Source organism: Protopterus annectens, chromosome 15.part0 (genome assembly GCF_019279795.1).
Source record: "Protopterus annectens isolate FY-2018-M chromosome 15.part0, PAN1.0, whole genome shotgun sequence".
Taxonomy (NCBI): domain Eukaryota; kingdom Metazoa; phylum Chordata; order Ceratodontiformes; family Protopteridae; genus Protopterus; species Protopterus annectens.
In genome coordinates, this window is record NC_056749.1 from 529898591 (window position 1) to 529918722 (window position 20132).

General features: G+C 42.5%; 1 protein-coding gene across 1 annotated transcript in view; it reads left to right on the plus strand.

Moving 5' to 3' along the window:
* CUL4B (cullin 4B) overlaps positions 1–20132 on the plus strand; it is a 3236793-nt gene that overhangs the window by 1902417 nt on the left and 1314244 nt on the right. The window contains exon 13 of the mRNA XM_044057336.1: positions 12484–12594. Within this exon, the coding sequence (XP_043913271.1) occupies positions 12484–12594 (111 nt within the window). The remainder of the gene's footprint in view (positions 1–12483; positions 12595–20132) is intronic.

Genomic DNA, 20132 nt, shown 5'->3' on the forward strand with positions numbered 1-20132 from the left:
GAAAACAGCTTTCCTTTTAGCAGTCACTTCAGCAAGAAGGGTATCTGAATTACAGGCCCTTATGGCAGTGGAGCCATTCATCATCTTTCATGCGGACAGGGTGTCCCTCAGGATCAATCCCTCTTTCATGGCCAAGTTGGTATCCAGTGGCTCTTAATCAGTCAGTTCATTTGCCAACCTTCTTTCCTAATCCACAGAACAAAGGGGAACGGATACTGCATTCCCTAGATGTGCACAGACAACTTAGATTCTTGGACAGGACTAAACCTCAAAGGAAATCTGAAATGCTGGTGGCATTTTGCTGCAGGGGCAGAGGGGAAGGGTATTTCAAAGCAAACCATTTCTAAGTGGATAGGCCATTGCTTTCATTTTTGCTATAAGCACCATGGAAAACCTATCCTACAGGCAATTAGACCCCATTACCCGTGCTGCATCTACCTCTACAGCCTTTCTCAGAGGTGTCCCTACCAGAGACATCCTAGAAGCTGCTACTTGGAGTGCTGTACATACTTTCACCAAGCATTACCATTTGCCAATTTTCTTTAAATCCAGAGCTGGCTTTGCCACTGCAGTCTTGCAGGGCCTTATAGCTGGTCCTAATGCTTTCTAAATTCCTCCTCCCATCCTGAGCTTTGGGAATCTACCCAAATGTGATGACTGCAACAGTAAAAGATGAAGAACATAGTACAGTTGTGTACACTTACCATAAATGTAGATGGTCGAGTGTATTCATTGTTGCAATCCTGGTTACCCTCCCCTCCAGCCCCCTGACTTCCTTTGGCTATACCCATATTCTCCGTTAGTATACTTAAAAGCTTTTTGGTGTATTTGCTTTTTTGTTGGCGGTATAACCATGTGTGTGTGTGTGTGTGTGTGTGTGTGTGTGTATATATATGTGTGTATAGATATATATATATATATATATATGTGTGTATAGATATATATATATATATATATATATAATTGCTTCCCATTAAGGGGGCCACCTGACATCTGGGGCAAGAAAAACTAATGTAATGGCGTTGGCTGCATGCTTTATACCCCTGATGACCTGACGTCATGGAAGATGGGACAGCAACAGACGCAGGACCCAAGACTTTGATAATCGGGCCAACTGAGGGCTACTGCAAGCAGATAACCCAAATGTGATGGCTGCAACAGTGAATACACTTGAACATCTACATTTATAGTAAGTGTACACCACTGTATTTTTTATACCATAGAGACAGTGCCTGTGATACACAAAGGAAATGATTTTACTCCAGAATCTTTTTGGTACCAGAAAAAAAGGAAAATACAAACGTATCGTAGATTTGTCCTTTCTAAACACTTTTGTAAATGGTACAAAATTAAAAATACTTATTTTACAGTCTGTTCAGTGTTGCTTCCAGATCTCTGTTTCATAGTGACTCTAGATCTCAATGATGCTTGTCATAATTTTCCCATTCCTCCCAATTTCAGGCAATTTTTTATGATTAGCTCTGTCTGGCTTACATCATCAGTTTTCTGCATTACCCTTTTTGGCTATCTGCTACACCTGAGGTATTTACAAAGTGTCTGTCCCCAATAGTTGCTGATTTGTGCAGATTCTGTATCCAGGTGCTTCGAGTCCTAAGACAAGATTGCACCCTATTTCCCCAACTGAGCTTCATTTTGAACCTCCAATGAATTGTTTTTCTATGGCGTTGGATAGATGCAGTAAAAAAGGATAACATTCCTACTAGAAGACAATCACATCATTTTCTTGGGTTTTCTTTCCTAGACGTGACCTCAGCAGGAAAGCTCCTCAAAATTCTAGGTCTCATGGCATCAGTGAGCCTCATGATGGCACTAGCTAGACTACCCGTGGGAAAAATTCAGTGGCACATGAAGAATTGTTGGACCCGGCACCTTTATCCCTTGGATTTCCAGGTGCTAGTACTGGGATTTTTGAAAGAGGAGCTGCAGTGGTGAAGGTATCAACTGTCTCTGAATCTAGGACTCACTTTTTGTCTTCAAACTCCAGATGAATCTGTCTAGATGAACTCTTCAGACTTTGTGTCGTGAACAGTATTCATCGGAGTTCAAGTGTAAAGCTTGTGTGGGTCCTCCAGACACAGCAAAGAAAAATGTAAAAGAGATGTTGGCAGTGATTCACACTTTAAAAGTTCTTCACTATTTATGGACTCCAGGCCCTCTTCTAGTGGTCACACACAGCATTACCATTATCTGGTGCCTGAAAAAAAGGGGGGTAAAAGGTCATACCCTCTTTGCCATTTGGCAGTGATGTCTTGGGAGCTGGCTGTACAGCCTTCTTTGACTCTTCAGGACTTGTACAATCCATCAGAACAAACTGCAGTGGCATACATACTACAATCCATCAGAACAAAATGCAGTGGCATACATACTAAGCAGATCCTGGACAGACCTTCACAACTGGAAACTCCATGTATAGGTCTTCCAGGACATGATCCAGATGTGGGGAACACCTCAAGTAGATCTGCACACCTCCCTTCAAAATGGACAACTGAAGAAATTCTGTCCAAAACATCCTTGCAGCTATGCTTGGAAGACATGATGTATCATGCCCATGGTCAGGACTGTTCCTCTGTGGATTTCCACCCTTTCTGATGATTCCCAGGGTACTTCTAAAGAGAAAGAAAGAATTACCAAAGATCATTTTCATAATTGGCTTTTGGCCCAGGCAGAGAAGTTTCTCCCTTTTAATGGACTTTGACAAGGGCAGTTACCGCAAGATTCCTCATAGACTGGATCTTTCATATTGCGTCAAGGGGTGAATATTGCACATGGATTTTAGAGCAAGTTCAGCTGACAGCAGGATCAATTCCATTTTGACACTTTTTAGGCAATTTTTTTCATGTGAATGTGCAGCAGGTATTTAAAGAGACAGGAAAATCTGCAACTAAAAAGAGATTTTCTAGGTGGTGCCTAGTCAGTAACAGAAATCCCAAAGGGGTTTTGACCTATCTAGTTTTGAAATGTTTGTGTGACCTACTTATAGATGGCTTGTCATGTGCTTCTGTCAGAGTTGCATCTTGCAGCCATCTCAGCTTGCTTGCCTATGCAACCCTGTTTTTTGTCCACTTTTATGGTCAGTTTATGAAACAAGTGTTGCATATAAGACTTCTCAAAGCAAAATCCTCCTGCCTGGGATCTTGACTTCTTTCTTGAAAAATTAACTTCACTTCCTTTTGATTGTGCCTGTCAGGCTGATTTACGGTTCATTACTTGTAAGGCTATTTTACTAATTACTCTGACACTTTCACGGTGAGTGTCTGATCTGTAAGCTCTCCTGGTGGGCCAACACTATCTGATTTTTTCACAAGGACAGGATTGTGTTAAGGACTAATCCATCTTTCATGTCTAAAGTTGTTTCTGAATTTACCTTGAATCAAGCCATATCTCTCCCAGTGTTCAGTCCTAATCCAAAAAACAAGGGAGCAAAGATTCTTCATACCTTGGATGCACACAGGCAGCTCAGGTACTACCTTTAGAGAACAAAGACCTTTAGGTGTGCTGAACAGCTGTTTGTCTCTTGTACAGGGACTAAGAAAGGTTAGCTTGTCACTAAGTGTACTCTTTGCATGATGGTTGTCCTCTGCTTTTGTTTTCTGTTACTTCCACTCTGGTAAGTCTCCTTCAGGCAAGGTTAAGGCTCACTTGGATAGGGCTTTATTGTCTTCGATGGCATATTGGAAAAGGGTGGACTCTAGAAGCATTCAAAAGGTAGCGATCTGGTCCCTCTGTTCACAAAGCACTACAAACTGTATTCCTTTTCAAGGTCCAGAGCAGGGTTTGGTAGGACCACTCTCCAGGGTCTCCTGGATTCTTATCCTGCCACCTCCCATTTAGGCTAGGCTTTGGGAATCTCCACAAAGTCCTACTTAGGCAGTGGGAATGATGAACATTGTACAGCTGTGCAGGTCTTACCAGAAACAGAAGTTAAAAATTTTTACTGCCTTGATAGCGGCCCCCACTCGCCATTCCCCCAGTTTGTGCATAGTTGAAGTAGGTTTCATTCTCTTTGATTCAGTTGTTGGATTTGTTTTTTATATGGTATTGTGAATGGCTGTGAATTTACTCTTGCAAGAGAATTGTGGCTTTAGGTACTTTCTTCTCCTTTGCGGATACAAACAAGCCTGAATGCTCATTCCTTGTAACAACTATAGTCCTCCCTCTAAGGATATGCACAGCCAGTCAGCTGTCACAGGAAGAGAGAGAGGGAGGGGAGTCTGATCTTTTGAAATCTTGCCGTTACTGAGTTACCTTGGCAGATATCTGAAATGCCACTACGGTAGTGAGGAATCTGAACATGTAGTGCTGCAGGTAAGACTTAACGTAGCTGTACTTTTCCACTCTTTCCCAAGTATGTAGACATGCTTTGAAGAGTCTGTATGACTGTCCAGATACTGTGTCTAGGGCCAGTGCTACTGTTGCAGATTTGAGGATATATGTCTGGGTATGTAACCAAACATTTGCAGTTGAAGTGAAGTCTGCAGTTTTGAATTCTGCTTTAGATAAGGAGATTTTGTTTGGGCTGTGTGTTACTCCTGTTCTCAAACAATCCAATGAAACAGGGAAATTAATTCAGAGAGTTTCAAAATATTTTTTCAAGTCTCCTGTTGTAAACTACTCCAGTTCTCTACTGCATTTAAAAGATGAAATAAACAAGCCCTGCCACCTCCTTGCCAATAGGGAACAAAAGAGATGACAGGAGGGGAACATGGAAAAAAAAAAAGGTATCTTTTTCAGAAAAAGGGGCAGTGTAATCCTTCATAGCGAGTATGCCAGCAGTTTTCTCCCCCTCTGCCTTATCTTTCTGTATCTGTCCCAGAAGCGCTCTCAGTGTTCTCCTTTGGCGCAGAGTGCATTACTCTTGTGTGATAAGAGGTTCAGGAAGGTTACAGTTGGCATTGGATAAATTGGGGTGGGGGCACCAAGTCTTACCCCCTCCCTACAGGCTAGCCATGATAACTTGAGAGGTAGCTCTTCAGCTGTTCAGCATGATTTAACCCTCCAAGCATCTTACATTCTTTTAGAGCAAAATGTAGTGGCAGACTAGCTGAGCAGGAGCAAGACAGATACAAATGAAAGTTGAATAAATGGGTCTTCCAGGAATTAATCCAGTTGTTGGGAACACCTCAAATAGATCTGTTCACTTCCTTTCAAAACAGGCAACTAAACAAATTCTACACTAGGACACCTTGCAGACAGGCCTAGAAGATGGATGCTTTCTCATTCCCGTGGTCAGAAATATTTCTTAATGCATTTTCACCCTTTGCACTGATTCCCATTGTAATTCTGAAGATTCAGACGGATTGTCCAAAATTGTGGTGACTTCCTTTTTTTTTTCCAGTCACATGGGTTCTCCCTTCTTCCAGAATTGGCCAAGGGGCATTACCACAAGTTTCCTTACAGTTTGGGTTTATTTACAGAAGACTGGGAATTTGATACACCATTTGATACAACATCTTCAACTAACTGGCCATATTATTTAGTTTTGATACCTTTTAGACACTTTTTTCATGAGAATGTGCAGCAGATGTTCATCGTGTTACACTGCTGCAGTCATTACACTTGGGTTATCCTGACGTCAGGCGGTTCCCCAGTCGGCCTGAGTTCCAAAGTCTTGGTCCGGCGTCAGTTGCTGTCGTCTCCTGCCTGACGTCAGTATGACAGGGGTATATAAGATGCAGCCGACGCCATTTTCTTCAGTCTTTCTTGCCGCATGGTGCCCGAAGCAAAAGCAGTTCGCAAGTGCCTGTCGGCCGACTCCTGAGATTTTCATTCCGAATCCAGAACCAAAGTCTTCTACAAAGCTAAGTACCCCGTTGGGGAAACTTTTTCTTGCCTCAGACTGATGTCAGTAAAAGTTAATAACTGTATTTCTTGTGGGAAGCAAATACCTCATAAGGAATTCCATTCCCATTGTATCCCATGCCTAGGCCCAGACCACGACGTCACTGGTTGTCGGTTTTGTGCTAGGTTTAACAAGCGCACTATTAAACGTCAGTTTGAGTTTGCCCAACATTATTTTGGCAGAAAATTCAATTACACCATGCCGTCGGAACTTCCGATGACCAGAATACATAAAATGCGCAAAGACAAGGACAGGCATCCGAGACCCAAAACTGACTACGAGGCCTCTTCTAGGCCGGTTGCCGGTTCTCCGGTTTTCAGCGAGGCGCCTTCACAGCCCCTGACGACCGCTTCTGCAGAACCACAGGCCGCCTCTGACTCCCATGCAGAGCTGGCTGGGCCTTCGGACGCACAAGTTTTTCAGCCTACCGAAACTAACCCTTCAGAGGGAACCGTAGTAGCTGAGCAATCCACAGCTTCAGAGGGTGTTTTCAGACCTACTCAGTTAAGCATTAAACCCTCTGCTAAGTCTAAGCCTCTCTTAAAAACAAGGAAACAAATACAGCATTCTCCAGGACAGGCCTCCACGCCTAAGAAACAAATGCTCAAAATGGCTGAAGACCTAATCACCCTGATCAGGGGGTCCTACCCCCCACCTGATAAAAGGCCCAGACAGGATGCAGACTATGAATCATCCGACCAGGTGTCCATTTCTTCAGATTCATCCTCAGACTTAGGATATTCTTTACCCCCTTATGAGGATTCTTATGCTGAAGAATCAATTCCATCAGCCTCTCCGCCTGAGGACTACTCCTTTGGGGAAACCTTACATACCATGAGGGAGCATTTCCATTGGGAAAGCCAGGATTACTCAGAATCCAAGAAAAGGCTCAGAGACTTCCTTTTATTACCTCAACACAGACCCCTTGCTATTTCGCCAGTGTTAGATATTGTGGATGATGTGTATACTGAATCCAGCTTAAATCCTGACTCCTTACCTCCAGCCCCAGTTAAACCTGATAGATATTACAGAGTCCCTGACTCACACAAATTTCTATATAAACGCCCTGTTGCTGACCCTGAAACTATTTCTCAGGGACCCAAAGGGATTAAGGCCTCATCAGCAAAAAACCCAGTTCCCTCTGACAGAGATTCCAGAGCATTAGACAGATGGGGAAAGAAAGTTTATACGTCTGCAACTTTAGCAATGACAGCCTTAAATTGCCAGTTTCACATGCTAAAATATCAGCAATTTTTGATGTCTCAGTTGAAACAAAAAATGCTTCCAGATTCAGATCCTCCTAATTTTAAAGAAATGCAGGATTTATTGTATGCAGCTGAACAAGTGGGAAAGCATACTTTGCAATGTGGTTTTGATTCTTTAGAGGCCTCGTGTAGAGCAGCAGTTACAGGCTCTGTCATTAGAAGACATGCTTGGTTAAAAGAACATACGTTACCAGATCATGTTAAAGCAAAATTATTGGATGCACCTTTGCAGCGGGATGTGTTATTTGGAGTTAAGGCAGAAGAGGTATTAAAGAAGATGGAGGATAAGGCAAAATCTATGCAAATGGTGAAGGATTTCTTACAGGTTCAGCCTCCTCGATTTAGCAGAAATTGGCCAACAAAGAATTGGTCCTTTCCAGTTACAGACAGACCTCAAAGGGTCAGATACAGACATCCAAGAGGTAGAGGTCAACCACTAGGTCCTTACAGGCCTCGACAATGGGGTGCACCAGGCCAGAAAGAAGGGGAAGACAGGCCCCAACCATATAAAAAGCAGCCTCAATGACTTCCCACTACAGCTGCCAAACAGCTCTCTCTTGGCAGCCCCCTTAGGAGGAAAACTGGCACTTTTCTATCACAATTGGCATTGGATCACCAAAGACAAATGGGTTCTCAACATTGTATCTCAAGGTTACAGGTTCCACTTTCACACTCTGCCAAGGTTAAAAGGAATGCCAAATCTGCCACCAGATCAATGGGCAGAGGCTCAAAAACAAATTACAGCACTCATGGACATGAGAGCTATTCAAAAGGTACCACCGCAGGAGCAAGGACAAGGATTTTACTCTACTCTTTCTGGTTCCCAGAAAGGACAAAGCCTGGAGGCCCATTCTGGATCTTTCTTCTCTAAACACTTACCTGGATGTTCCGAAATTCAAAATGTTGACTCTACAGCTGCTTCTTCCTATGCTGGGCAAGAAAGTTTGGCTCGTTACCTTGGACCTCAAGGAGGCATACCTGCATGTCCCTATCAGACAAAACTGCAGAAGATGCCTCAGATTCATAGCTGGTTCAATGCACTATCAATTGTCTGCACTGCCCTTTGGCTTATCTACTGCGCCCAGGGTCTTCACAAAGTGCCTGGCACCAGTAATTGCATTTTGCAGACAGAAAGGAATTCAAATTTATCCGTACCTGGAAGACTGCCTGATTCAAGCAGAGAGCAAGGACATTCTTCTAAGCATCTGGCATTCATAAAAAACTTAAGTTGCCTGGGGTGCACAGTAAACGAATAGAAATCAAAACTAGTGCCCTCACAAGAGATAATATTCCTGGGTGCCAGCTTGAACACAACGGCCCAGATGGCTTATCTCATGCCAGACAAGCAAGGACAACTGACTCAGTACTTTCAATTGATGGCAACAAACACCCAACTCCCTGCAAGAAAAATTCTGCAGGCCTTGGGTTACATGGCATCTTGCATACTACTAATTCCATATGCCAGACTGCATATGAGGAAACTACAATTGTACCTAAAGAGTGTATGGTCTCAACACTGTCAAAGTTTGGAAACAGTTATACCACTAATTCCTTGCCTTCAACAAGAGTTTCGATGGTGGGCTCAAGCTTGTCACCTCAACAAGGGACAGCCTTTTACTCAACCCACAGCCAGGCAAACACTGACAACAGATGTATCGGATTACGCCTGGGGAGCACACATGGCAGGAAAATGTATTCAGGGCGAGTGGCCCGCAGAACAAAGGCATCTTTACATCAATCAAAAAGAGATGCTAGCTGTACAAAATGCCCTTATAGCTTTCAAGGACCTGCTGCATCCAGGACAACTATTACTAAAGACAGACAACACCACAGTTATGTGGAACATAAACAAGCAAGGGGGCACACACTCCTACCCCCTCTGCAGACAAGCCATGACCTTGTGGAACACAGCTCTAGACTACCAAGTTCATCTGCAAGCACAATTCCTGCCAGGAGAGAAAAACACACTGGCAGACGACTTAAGCAAAAACATCATGGATCCGAATGGGAATTGAATCCACAAATATTCAGAATGATAACACAGAAATGGTGGAGCCCGGACATAGATCTGTTTGCATCCCCAATGAACTGCCAGCTACAGAAATTCTGCATAAGGACTTACCATCCACAAGTATGGAAATGGAAAGTGGATGCCCTCTCATTCAGCTGGAAAAACCTACAAGTATACGCTTTCTCACCTCTACCTCTCCTTCCAAAGGTACTCATAAAAGCCAGGCAAGAAGAGCCAAAGATGATTCTGATTGCACCAGACTGGCCACACCGGCACTGGTACCCAATCTTAAAGAACTTAGCACAAGAACCACCCTGGATTTTGCCTCAAATCCCACATTTGCTGACTCAGCACAACAATCAGATACTTCACAACCAGCTAAAGACCTTAAACCTAGCTGCATGGAAAATTCCTTAGTCAAGCAAGCAATGCCTCTTTCCAAAGCTGTTATGGATGTCATTCTGGAGGCCAGAAGGCCTAGTACCAGGAAAGCCTATTCGGATAAATGGAAGAGATTCTGTGCCTGGAACCAGGCTCACAGCCTTGACCCTCTTGTCCCAAACTTGCCTCAGATTCTACAATATTTAACTGAGATGCTGGACAAGGGCCTCTCCTTTTCATCCATCAAGATCCACGCCTCTGCCATTTCTGCTCATTACAACACGGATCCACCAATTTTCTCTAATCCTTTGCTCAAACAGTACCTCAGAGGGGCTAAAAACATAAGAACGCCCTGTAGAGTACCTACTCCAACTTGGGACCTCAACTTTGTTTTGGAAAAATTAACTTTACCTCCTTTTGAGCCAGCTAACACAGCATAATTAAAATATATCTCTTGGAAAACTGCTCTGCTACTGGCATTAACATCAGCACGAAGAGTTTCAGAATTACAGGCATTAATGGCAGTGGAACCTTTCCTCATTTTCCACCAGGACAGGGTGTCTTTAAGAACTAACCCTATGTTTATGCCAAAGGTGGTATCAAGTGTGGCTCTAAACCAAACAATTCACTTGCCAACTTTTTATCCAAAACCACAGAATAAAGGGGAGAGACTACTGCATTCTTTGGACATTCACAGGCAGTTACGCTTCTACTTGGACAAAACCAAAGCTTTCAGAAAATCTGAGCAATTATTGGTAGCATATGCTGCAGGAGCACAGGGAAAAGCCATTTCAAAACAGACTATTTGAAAATGGATAGGACATTGTATACGTTTCTGGTATACACACCATGGGAAAAGTGTACCTAGCAGCATTAGATCTCACTCCACCAGGGCAACAGCCACTTCAACTGCCTACCTTAGAGGAGTACCTACCAAGGATATCTTGGAAGCAACAACATGGAGTTCTGTGCATACCTTCACCAAGCATTACCATTTGCCTTTATACTCCAAATCCAGAGCTGGCTTCACCACTGCTGTGTGCTACAGGGCCTTATAGCCACCCCTAATGCCTTATAGAACCAGTCACCCTACCTCAGCTTTGGGATTCCACCCAAGTGTAATGACTGCAGCAGTGTAACACGATGAACATAGTACAGTTTTGTACCTACCATAAATGTAGATGTTTGAGTGTAAACACTGCTGCAGTCCAGGCTGCCCTCCCTCCTTCCCCTCTTACTTGCTGGTACGTACCTATGTCTTCTACCCTTTACTACCTATGGGTAGTATTTGCTGGTAACTGAAAATTGTTGTTTGCTTTTCTTATGTATACTTTACTAGCAGTTTGAATTGGCTACCTATTTGGGGGCACTTGACATCTGGGGCAAGAAAAACTGAAGAAAATAGCGTCTGCTGCATCTTATATACCCCTGTCACACTGACGTCAGGGAGGAGGCGACAGCAACCGACGCCGGACCAAGACTTTGGAACTCAGGCCGACTGGGGAACCGCCTGACAGCAGGATAACCCAAGTGTAATGACTGCAGCAGTGTTTACACTCGAACATCTACATTTATGGTAGGTACAAAACTGTACTATACTGAAGCAGGCAGGAAAGCCTTCTACTAGAAAATCATATTAGCAAGTAGAAAAAAAATCTAGTCGGTGCCTACTCAGTAAGCAGGACCTCATCAAGAAAAGGCAACCCATGTTAAAATAAACTACTATGATATGGTTGTCTGCAGTTACTGATTTTTCCCCCACCTTGACATATCTATTCCAGGTGATATCAAAGCACATTCTGCTTACTTCTACAGTGGCATACTGGAAAGTGATGGATTCCAGAAACATTCTCGAGACAATGGTGTTCAGTACTTATGTTTATAAAGCAATACATACTGGATTCCTTTTCCAGGTCCAGGACTCTTTTTGCTAGGACCATTCTCCAGGGGCTCATGGACCCTTGTCCTTCTCCGAGGTTGGATAGGTACTGGTAATCAACCCATATAGCCAAGGGCTACCGCAGCTATGAAAATAATGACCATATTATAGCTGTGTAAGTTGCTCTTGCCCTAAGAGTCAGTGTTTGAACTCCTCACTGCTGTAATAGCCACACTCATCATTCACCCCCTTCTTCTATATGTAGTTAGCTGTTGGAGTGTAAAGCTATTTGTTGCTGTTGATCTCTAAGGTTCAGGATGAGTAATCGTTTTCTCTCTGTAGGGACAAGAAAATCCTGAAATTATCTATTCTGACTGTTGATTTCTCTCCAAGGGACTAGCCAGTCAGCAGTCAGAGTGAAGGTGTGGGAGGGAGCCAGAGCTTTGTGAAGCAAGCCAGTTGTAGGATACAACAAATATAGCCAAAGGCTATGCAGCAGTGAGGAATTTGAACATCTATTGTTGTGGCAACTTACACAGCTATACCTTCTTGTCTAAACTGACTTTCTAGATTTTTTTAATTGTGTGGATTAATGATAATTCACCTGTTGATTTGTTTTTGTATCTTGTTATTTTCAGTGTGTCAACATTTGCATTCACTTAGATACCGAGCTCTAAATAAAGAAAAGGAGTTGCAGCCCTCCTTCAGTCTGACTCACCTTATAACTGTACTCTTAGTGTAATGAATATGAATTTTTGTAGTTGGCCTACAATTCTTGCATGTAGTCTTCACTTATTCTAATTTGTCACAACCCTTAGCTGGAAAAGGTACCTGTTGATGTAGCTGATGTTAGTGCATCGACTATCAGTGACTGTAGTGATACTGTTCATCCTGGTCCTCATTTTCTGGTTAATTGCATGTGCATGCTTAGAATGGTTCTCAGCATTATGCCTTTTGAACTCTTTAATGCACAGGTTCAATCATCCCCGAATAATCTGTTAAAAAAAAAAAAAATCTAATAATGTTGAAATGCTTCTTTTATGAGAGTGATTTCAGAGATAATTTTGCCAATCTTGCTTTATTGCAGGAAAAGATGTTTTTGAAGCATTTTACAAGAAAGATTTAGCAAAAAGATTGCTAGTCGGGAAGAGTGCATCTGTTGATGCTGAAAAGTCTATGTTATCTAAACTTAAACATGGTATGCTTTTATTTATTTTATCTTATGTAATATGTTAGTTTTGCATGTAAAAAAAAAATCACAAGATGCTTTGTTTGATTTTTCAGTTTTCAGAAGTGTATTTGCTCTCTTTGTGTTATGTGCGCGTCTGTATGTATGTGCATGTAGGCACAAATACAGAAGTGTATATATGAGTACACATTTATGTTGCTCATTTATATTCTTCCCTATTAAATGAGCGAATGTTCAATGTTTTGAACGTTGCTTTATCGAAAGCTAAGTGTCGAATAGTCCAAATCCAAGATAAACGGAACAGCGAATTTTTTTTTTTTTTTTTTTTTTTTTCTCCTAGGGAAAAAAATCACTGGTCCGCAAAAAAAAAAGCCCAAATACAAAATAAAGTAGGGGGGGGCTTTGCCCCCCCACACCCCCTACTTAAGTATACCAACTCTGAGATCACACCACAGTGGAGGAAACAGCAAAGTCCCAAAAACAGCCTAGTGATTTTTTTTTTCCCTAGGAAAAAAAATTGCTGTTCCATTTGTTCGGGATTTGGCCTTTTCAACATTTAGCTGTTCCAAACATTGAACGTTCGCTTAATTAATAGGGAACCCTTTTTATATGTGTGTGTGTATATATATATATATATATTTTTTTTTATGTGTGTGTGTGTGTGTGTCTCTCACACACACACACACACACACACACACACACACACAGACAGACAACTTGTATGTATGCATGCAAAAGATGTGTCATGGTTGCCTCTATAAATAGTCTTTGCAATGCCTTACTCAGTAAGAGACATTGACAAAAAATTCATTGATATGGGGTAATCAGCACGCAACCGTACTCTTGACTAAATTCAGAATCTGTTGTGGCTTCCATATTGATGTAGTTTTTACATGTTTGTACTTAAAGTTGCCACAAATGAAACAATGAAGCTGTAGTCAGTAGCACTGGGACTAATGCTAAACAAAGGTATGCTCTGAGGGAAGCCACTATCAGGTTATTTCCTTCAGATTTCTTATGCATACTTCAAGTTGTCAGGAGTATCGGTTGTGTTTGATTGTGTTTTTATGATAACATATTTTTCATTCCTGCCTTTTTCACTATCCAGCAACAACTGATCCAGTGTTGTCTCTTTTCATCCGATTCAACTATGGGTTGTCAGATATGACTGGCTTCAGCCTTGGCACGGACTCTGAAGCTCTTCGGTTCCAGGGCTTGGACTCGTCCCTTATCTGTAATCCCCTGAACTTCACCTCATTACCTCAGCTCTTTTTTGCTGCCTGAAGAATTAATCATGTTGACGAGGACTTACAGTTGCTGTATCCTTTTCTAGTGGGTATGGCTAATATAGCAGTAACCCACGCCTGGGTATGGGTAATGCTGGATTTACCCACGGTTGGCGTGGTTTGGTCCCGAGGGGGCGGCCCGAGGAACCAAACAAAGACAACCGTGGGTAAATCCAGCATTACCCACACCCAGAAGTGGTTATTGTTATTATATAATGACATTATTTAAGAAAAGAAATAATTACTTTTCTTAAATAATGGCATTGTATAATGCCTCTTTGCTGCCCTTCCGCAGCTGTCTGGTGTTCCGGGTAGTTCTGATGTACTGCGCATGCCTACGCAGTACATCAGAGTTGTGGCAAAAGCAACGGAGAATGCAAGATCTCCGTTGCTTTTACTCGCTATGTTAAATGGGTTTAACATGGCGAGACAGCTTTAAAATAAGCAACGGAGATCTCCGTTGCTTATTTTACTGTCTCGCTATGTTAAACTCATTTAACATAGCGACAGGTTTAAAAGCAACGGAGATCGCAAGATCTACGTTGCTTTTACATTGTGTCGCTATGTTAAAGGAGTTTAACATAGCGAGACAGCTTTAAAAAAAGCAACGGAGATCTCCGTTGCTTTTTTTAAATCTGTGTCGCTATGTTAAACTCTTTTAACATAGCGAGACAGTTTTATACTAACGGAAAAGTCCGGCACCGGACCTTTTTCCGTTAGTATATTGAGGGATTTACAACGGGCACGCTGGTTGGGCTGGCCAATCAGCGTGCACGTTTTAGAGTAGGCATTGTATAATAGTACTTCACTCCTCCTCTACTGAGAGGATTTTCCTCTCCAGTTTAGGTTTTTGACTATGTTTAGAATTTTCAAAAAAAAAAAAAAAAAATCTGGCAGGTACCCATGGATCACGAAACAAGTTGCAAACAAATCCAATGCACAAGGAGAAGTTGTAGTCACTTTTATTCGCAGAAAAACGCAATGAAATAAACGCTTTCATCATCAACTATTGGAGACTTCATCAAACAAAGTACCAGACACTAAAAGCAGTTGTTTTAAAACGCATAAGTCAGAGTACACCCACCATCCTAACCAATCACATCAAAAGTGGGAAATGACATCCCAACAGGATCATTATTGCACTTAAAGGAAACTGCATTTCATAAACATATCCAAAGATCTGTAAATATAAATACATAAAAATATTAAATGTGTATAAATAAACTAAAAATCTACTGAATCGTTTTGTCACATTATATAAAACTGTATGAAACACACAAAGTGAATTAAAAACCATCCATAAGTGCTTAATAAATGCAGTAAAGTATCTCCCCATTGCCTTTAATTTTAGAGGGCAAGAAATGGAGAGACATTCATTCAAACCTGACCACTGGCTGGAATTTAAACGAATTTGCCATGTTAATTCTTTCTTTTCTAACAAAAGTGCCAGGGGTCCCCCCTTTCATCATGGTTAAGGACATCCAAAATAAAGAATTTAAACAAATGTCATGTTTTTTCTGTGAAGTGTTAGCAAGGGCGTTTGTGGGTTTAAGTCTTATGTCCCTCAAGTGTTCGTATATTCTGTTTTTAAATTTTCTTTCAAATTTTCCTATATAAAAACATTGACAGAGGGAACAAGACCGCACAGTACACCACCCTTTCAGTGAAGCAATATAGACTCTCCTGTTCAATTGCACTGTAATTTTGTTCACCATAAATATATTGCCTTCCAACACAAAACAACAATAGGTGCAAGCCCCACATTTCTTCATCATCCCTTGCTGTGAGACGCCTCCATCTGATCCTAAAATCATTTTTAGATCATTACCCTTTTTGAAAACAATATTGGGTTTACTACCAATACATTCCCTTACATCTTTATCACTTGTGAGAATAACCCAATTTTTAAAAAGAATGTCACATGTCTCTGCTGCTATTAAGTGCAGTAATGAAGGAACACTCAAAATGCCGGGTAACTGTTGGGCCACCATCAACAGTTTCCCTAACTTGAGTATACTCACCAGGTGTCTGTAGTACTGGTTCATGACAAACCTGTGGACTACTAAGCAGAGGGATAAAAAGAAGTTTCCCTTTTATTAGCCACCTCGATTATAACCTCATTGCTCAAACTCGGAGGGTGGCCCCTTTTAAGAAACATACCCTTCACGCAATCACATTCATCCAAGAAACTGTCAAACAGGTTCACCATACAAGCACCCCTTACGGAACTGATGTTCTTCGTGGTTCACTGTTGCAGTCATTACATTTGGGTTATCTGCTTGCAGGTAGCCCTCAGTCGGCCTGATTAATAAAGTCTTGGGGCCTGCATCGGTTGCTGTCCCTTCTTCCATGACGTCAGGTCGTCAGGGGTATAAAACATGCAGCCGATGCCATTACATCAGTCTTTCTTGCCGTGCGATGCCTGAAGCAGAAGCATTTCGCAAGTGCCTGTCGGCCGACTCCTGAAATTTTCTTTTTCGAGTTTCAGAACCGAAGTCCTCAACTAAAACTAAGTACCCCGTTGGGGAAACTTTTTCTTGCTCCTTACCGATGTCAGTAAAAGTTAATAATTGCATTACTTGTGGAAAGCAAATACCTCATAAAGATTTTCATTCGTACTGTATTCCTTGCCTAGGCCCTTACCACGATGTACCTTGCTGTCAGTTTTGTGCTTTATTTAATCAGCGCACTATCCGTCATCTGTATATTTTCGCCTCTGAATATTTCGGTTCTCGGTTTAATTATCCAGAAATGTTGTCGGTTAGCCATCCAACTACTGGGATTCTGAAAAAAACGCAAAGATAAAGACAGAGGGCAGGCCGTCGAGGTCCGAAACTGATGACGCTTCTCCTAAGCCAGTCACCAATTCACCGTACTCAGTGAGGCGCTTTCGCAGCCCCTGATACCCGCTACTTCTGATTCGCAGACCTCTACTGAGACCCATTCAGAGTCCGGTATGCCGCGAGATGCTTCAACTGTGGAACCTGCGGATGTCTCTACCTTGTATGGGTCCGGAGCTGCTGTGCAGGCACCGGCTTCTGAGGGTGTATTCAGGCCTACGGACTTGCATATTAAACCAATGCCTCCTTCCTTACTTAGGCCTAAATCTCGATCCATGCCCAACAAAACCCTGCCCAGGCCACATGCTCAGGTCTCTATGCCTAAAAAACAAATGATAAGAATGGCTGAAGATCCAATAACTCTAATCAGGGGTAGCCAACCCACCCTCCTAAGAGACCTAGGATTGAAGTTGATTATGAATCATCTGATCAGGATTCTGTTTTTTCGATTCTTCTGATGATCTGGATTTGCCCTTATCTACTTATGAAGATTCTGATGCAGAGGACTCCATTCCCTCTGCTTCCCCACCTGAGGATTTTTCTTTTGGGTAAACCTTGCATACTCTAAGGGAGCATTTCCACTGGGAAAGCCAGGATTTTTCTGATTCAAAAAAGAGGCTTAGGGATTTCCTTCTACTACCTCAGCATAGGCTATTTCTTCTGTACTAGACATTGTTGATGATGCTTTTTCGGAATCTAGTTTGGCCCCTGATTCCCTGCCTCCTGCTCCCAGAAAACCTGACAGATACTACAGAGTCCCTGAGTCCCACAAGTTCCTTTTAAAAAATCCTATTGCAGATCCAGAGACTATTTTGCAGGGGCCCAAAGGCATTAAGGCTTCTACTGCTAAAAATCCTACCCCTTCTGATAGAGACTCCAGGGTGCTGGATAGATGGGGGTAAGAAGGTTTACACTTCTGCAACCTTGGCCATTAGGGCTTTAAACTGCCAGTTTCATATGTTAAAGTATCAGCAACATGTTATTGGACTGCTTAAACACAGAAAATTATGTTGATTCCTGACTTTGTGGAAAATAAAGAATTACAGGATTTTAATGCATTCTGCTGAACAAGTTGGAAAACATACTTTGCAATGTGGTTTTGATTCATTAGAGGCCTCTTGCAGGGCTATTGTTACTGGGTCTGTGCTCAGAAGGCATGCTTGGCTTAAGGAGCAATCTTTTCCTGATCATGTTAAAGCTAAATTGTTGGATGCTCCTTTAAATCAGGACTGCCTGTTTGGCAACAAGGCTGAGGAAATTCTTAAAAAGATGGAAGATAAGGCTAAATCTATACAAACTGTTAAATTTTTACAAATTCAGCCTCCTAGATGTAGTAGGCACTGGCCCTCTAAGAAGTGGTCCTTTCCAGCCCCTTCCAGGTCTTTTCAAGCCAAACCTAGACACTGCAAAAACCCTAGGTTTCAGACCCAGGGCACACACAGAACTAAGCAGTGGGGGGCCTCTACTTCCAAATCTGGGAATAATAAATCTTCCCCCTATGGTAAACTGTCTCAATGACTTCCTTTTAAAATTTCCAAGCACTTATCAACTGACTGCCCCTTTGGGGGGAAAGATTACTCTTCATGCAGAGAATTGGGAACTCATTACCCAGGGCAAATGGGTTTTAAATATAGTGTCCCAGGGATACAGATTTCACTTCCACACGTTGCCAACACCAAGCGGGTGGCCGGACCTACTGCCAAATCAGTGGGCAGAGGCCCATAAACAAGTACTTTCTCTCTCTTAAGCATGGGGGCTATTCAACTGGTACCAGAAGAGGAAAAGGGACAAGGTTTCTACTTGAGACTTTTCCTAGTACTCAGGAAAGACAATTCATGGGGTCCTATCCTGGACCTGTCTACTCTAAGCACCTTTTTGGAGATTCCAAAATTCAAGATGCTGACTCTTCCCCAATTACTTCCTATGCTAGGCAAAAATGACTGGTTGGCAACACTAGATTTAAAAGAAGCATACCTGCACATCCCAATCAGGGAATCTTGCAGAAGATACCTATGCTTCAAAGCAGGCTTTCATGCACTATCAGTTCTCTGCACTGCCCTTTGGCTTATCTACTGCACCCAGGGTATTCACAAAGTGCCTAACTCCAGTTATTGCATTTTGCAGGCAAAGAAATATTCAAATATACCCATACCTGGACGATTGTCTAATTCAGGCAGAAAGTGAGGACATACTTTTGGATCATCTGGCCTTTTTACAAAGGGTTCTAACTTGTCTGGGGTACACCATAAATGAAAAGAAGTCACACCTGGTACCCTGGGGTTGGGAGGGTGGCTTAATGGCTAAGGTGTTTGTCTTACAAACACAAGATGCAGGGTTTGTGTCTCACAAGTGATAATTGGCTAGGCTTAAAATGGCTCACAAGGGCAGTTAGCTTAGTACTAAAACTATGAACTATGAACTATAATTATATTCCTGGGAGCAAGCTTGAATACAATTTCCCAGATGGCTTACCTCACGCCAGAGAAACAAATTCATTTGACAACCTACTTCAAACAAGTGGCCACAAAAACCCTGCTATCTGCAAGACAAATACTGCAAGCCTTGGGGTTCATGGCCTCCTGCATTCTTCTAATTCCATATGCAAGATTGCATATAAGGAAACTACAGTGGTATCTAAAAAGCCTATGGTGTCAACATTCTCAGGACCTGGAAACAATGATTCCTGTCATTCCTTGCCTACCCCTAGAGTTCCTTTGGTGGGCAGAGGCCTGCCACCAAAACAAGGGACTACCTTTCACACCACCCTCTGCCGCCCAAACCCTAACAACAGACGCATCAGACTATGCATGGGGGGCTCACCTGGCAGGGAAGTGCATTCAGGGCAAGTGGAACCCAAGTCAAATGCACCTGCATATCAATCAAAAAGAGATGTTAGCTGTACGGAATGCTCTGACAGCCTTCAAGGACCACATTCTTCCAGGACAACTAATGGTAAAGACGGGCAACACCACTGTTATGTGGTACATAAACAAGCAGGAGGGTACACATTCTTACCCCCTCTGCAGGCTAGCCATGGCATTGTGGAACACAGCCTTGAGCTACCAAGTACACCTACAAGCTCAATTCCTGCCAGGAAAATTAAATACACTGGCAGACGGTCTAAGCAGAAACGTCATGGCCCCACACAAGTGGAAACTTGAACCAAGAATTTTCAACATGTTGACAAGCAAATGGGGGAGCCAAGATATAGACCTGTTTGCCTCTCCCGAGAACTACCAGTTGGACACATTTTGCATTGGACTCCCCACAAACAAGCCTGAAAAGTGGATGCTCTGTCCTTCAGCTGGAAAAACCTATCAGTCTATGCCTTCCCGCCTCTGCCTCTGCTCTCCAAAGTACTACTATAAATCAAACAGAATAAACCAAGGATGATTTTGATTGCTCCAGACTGGCCGCGCCA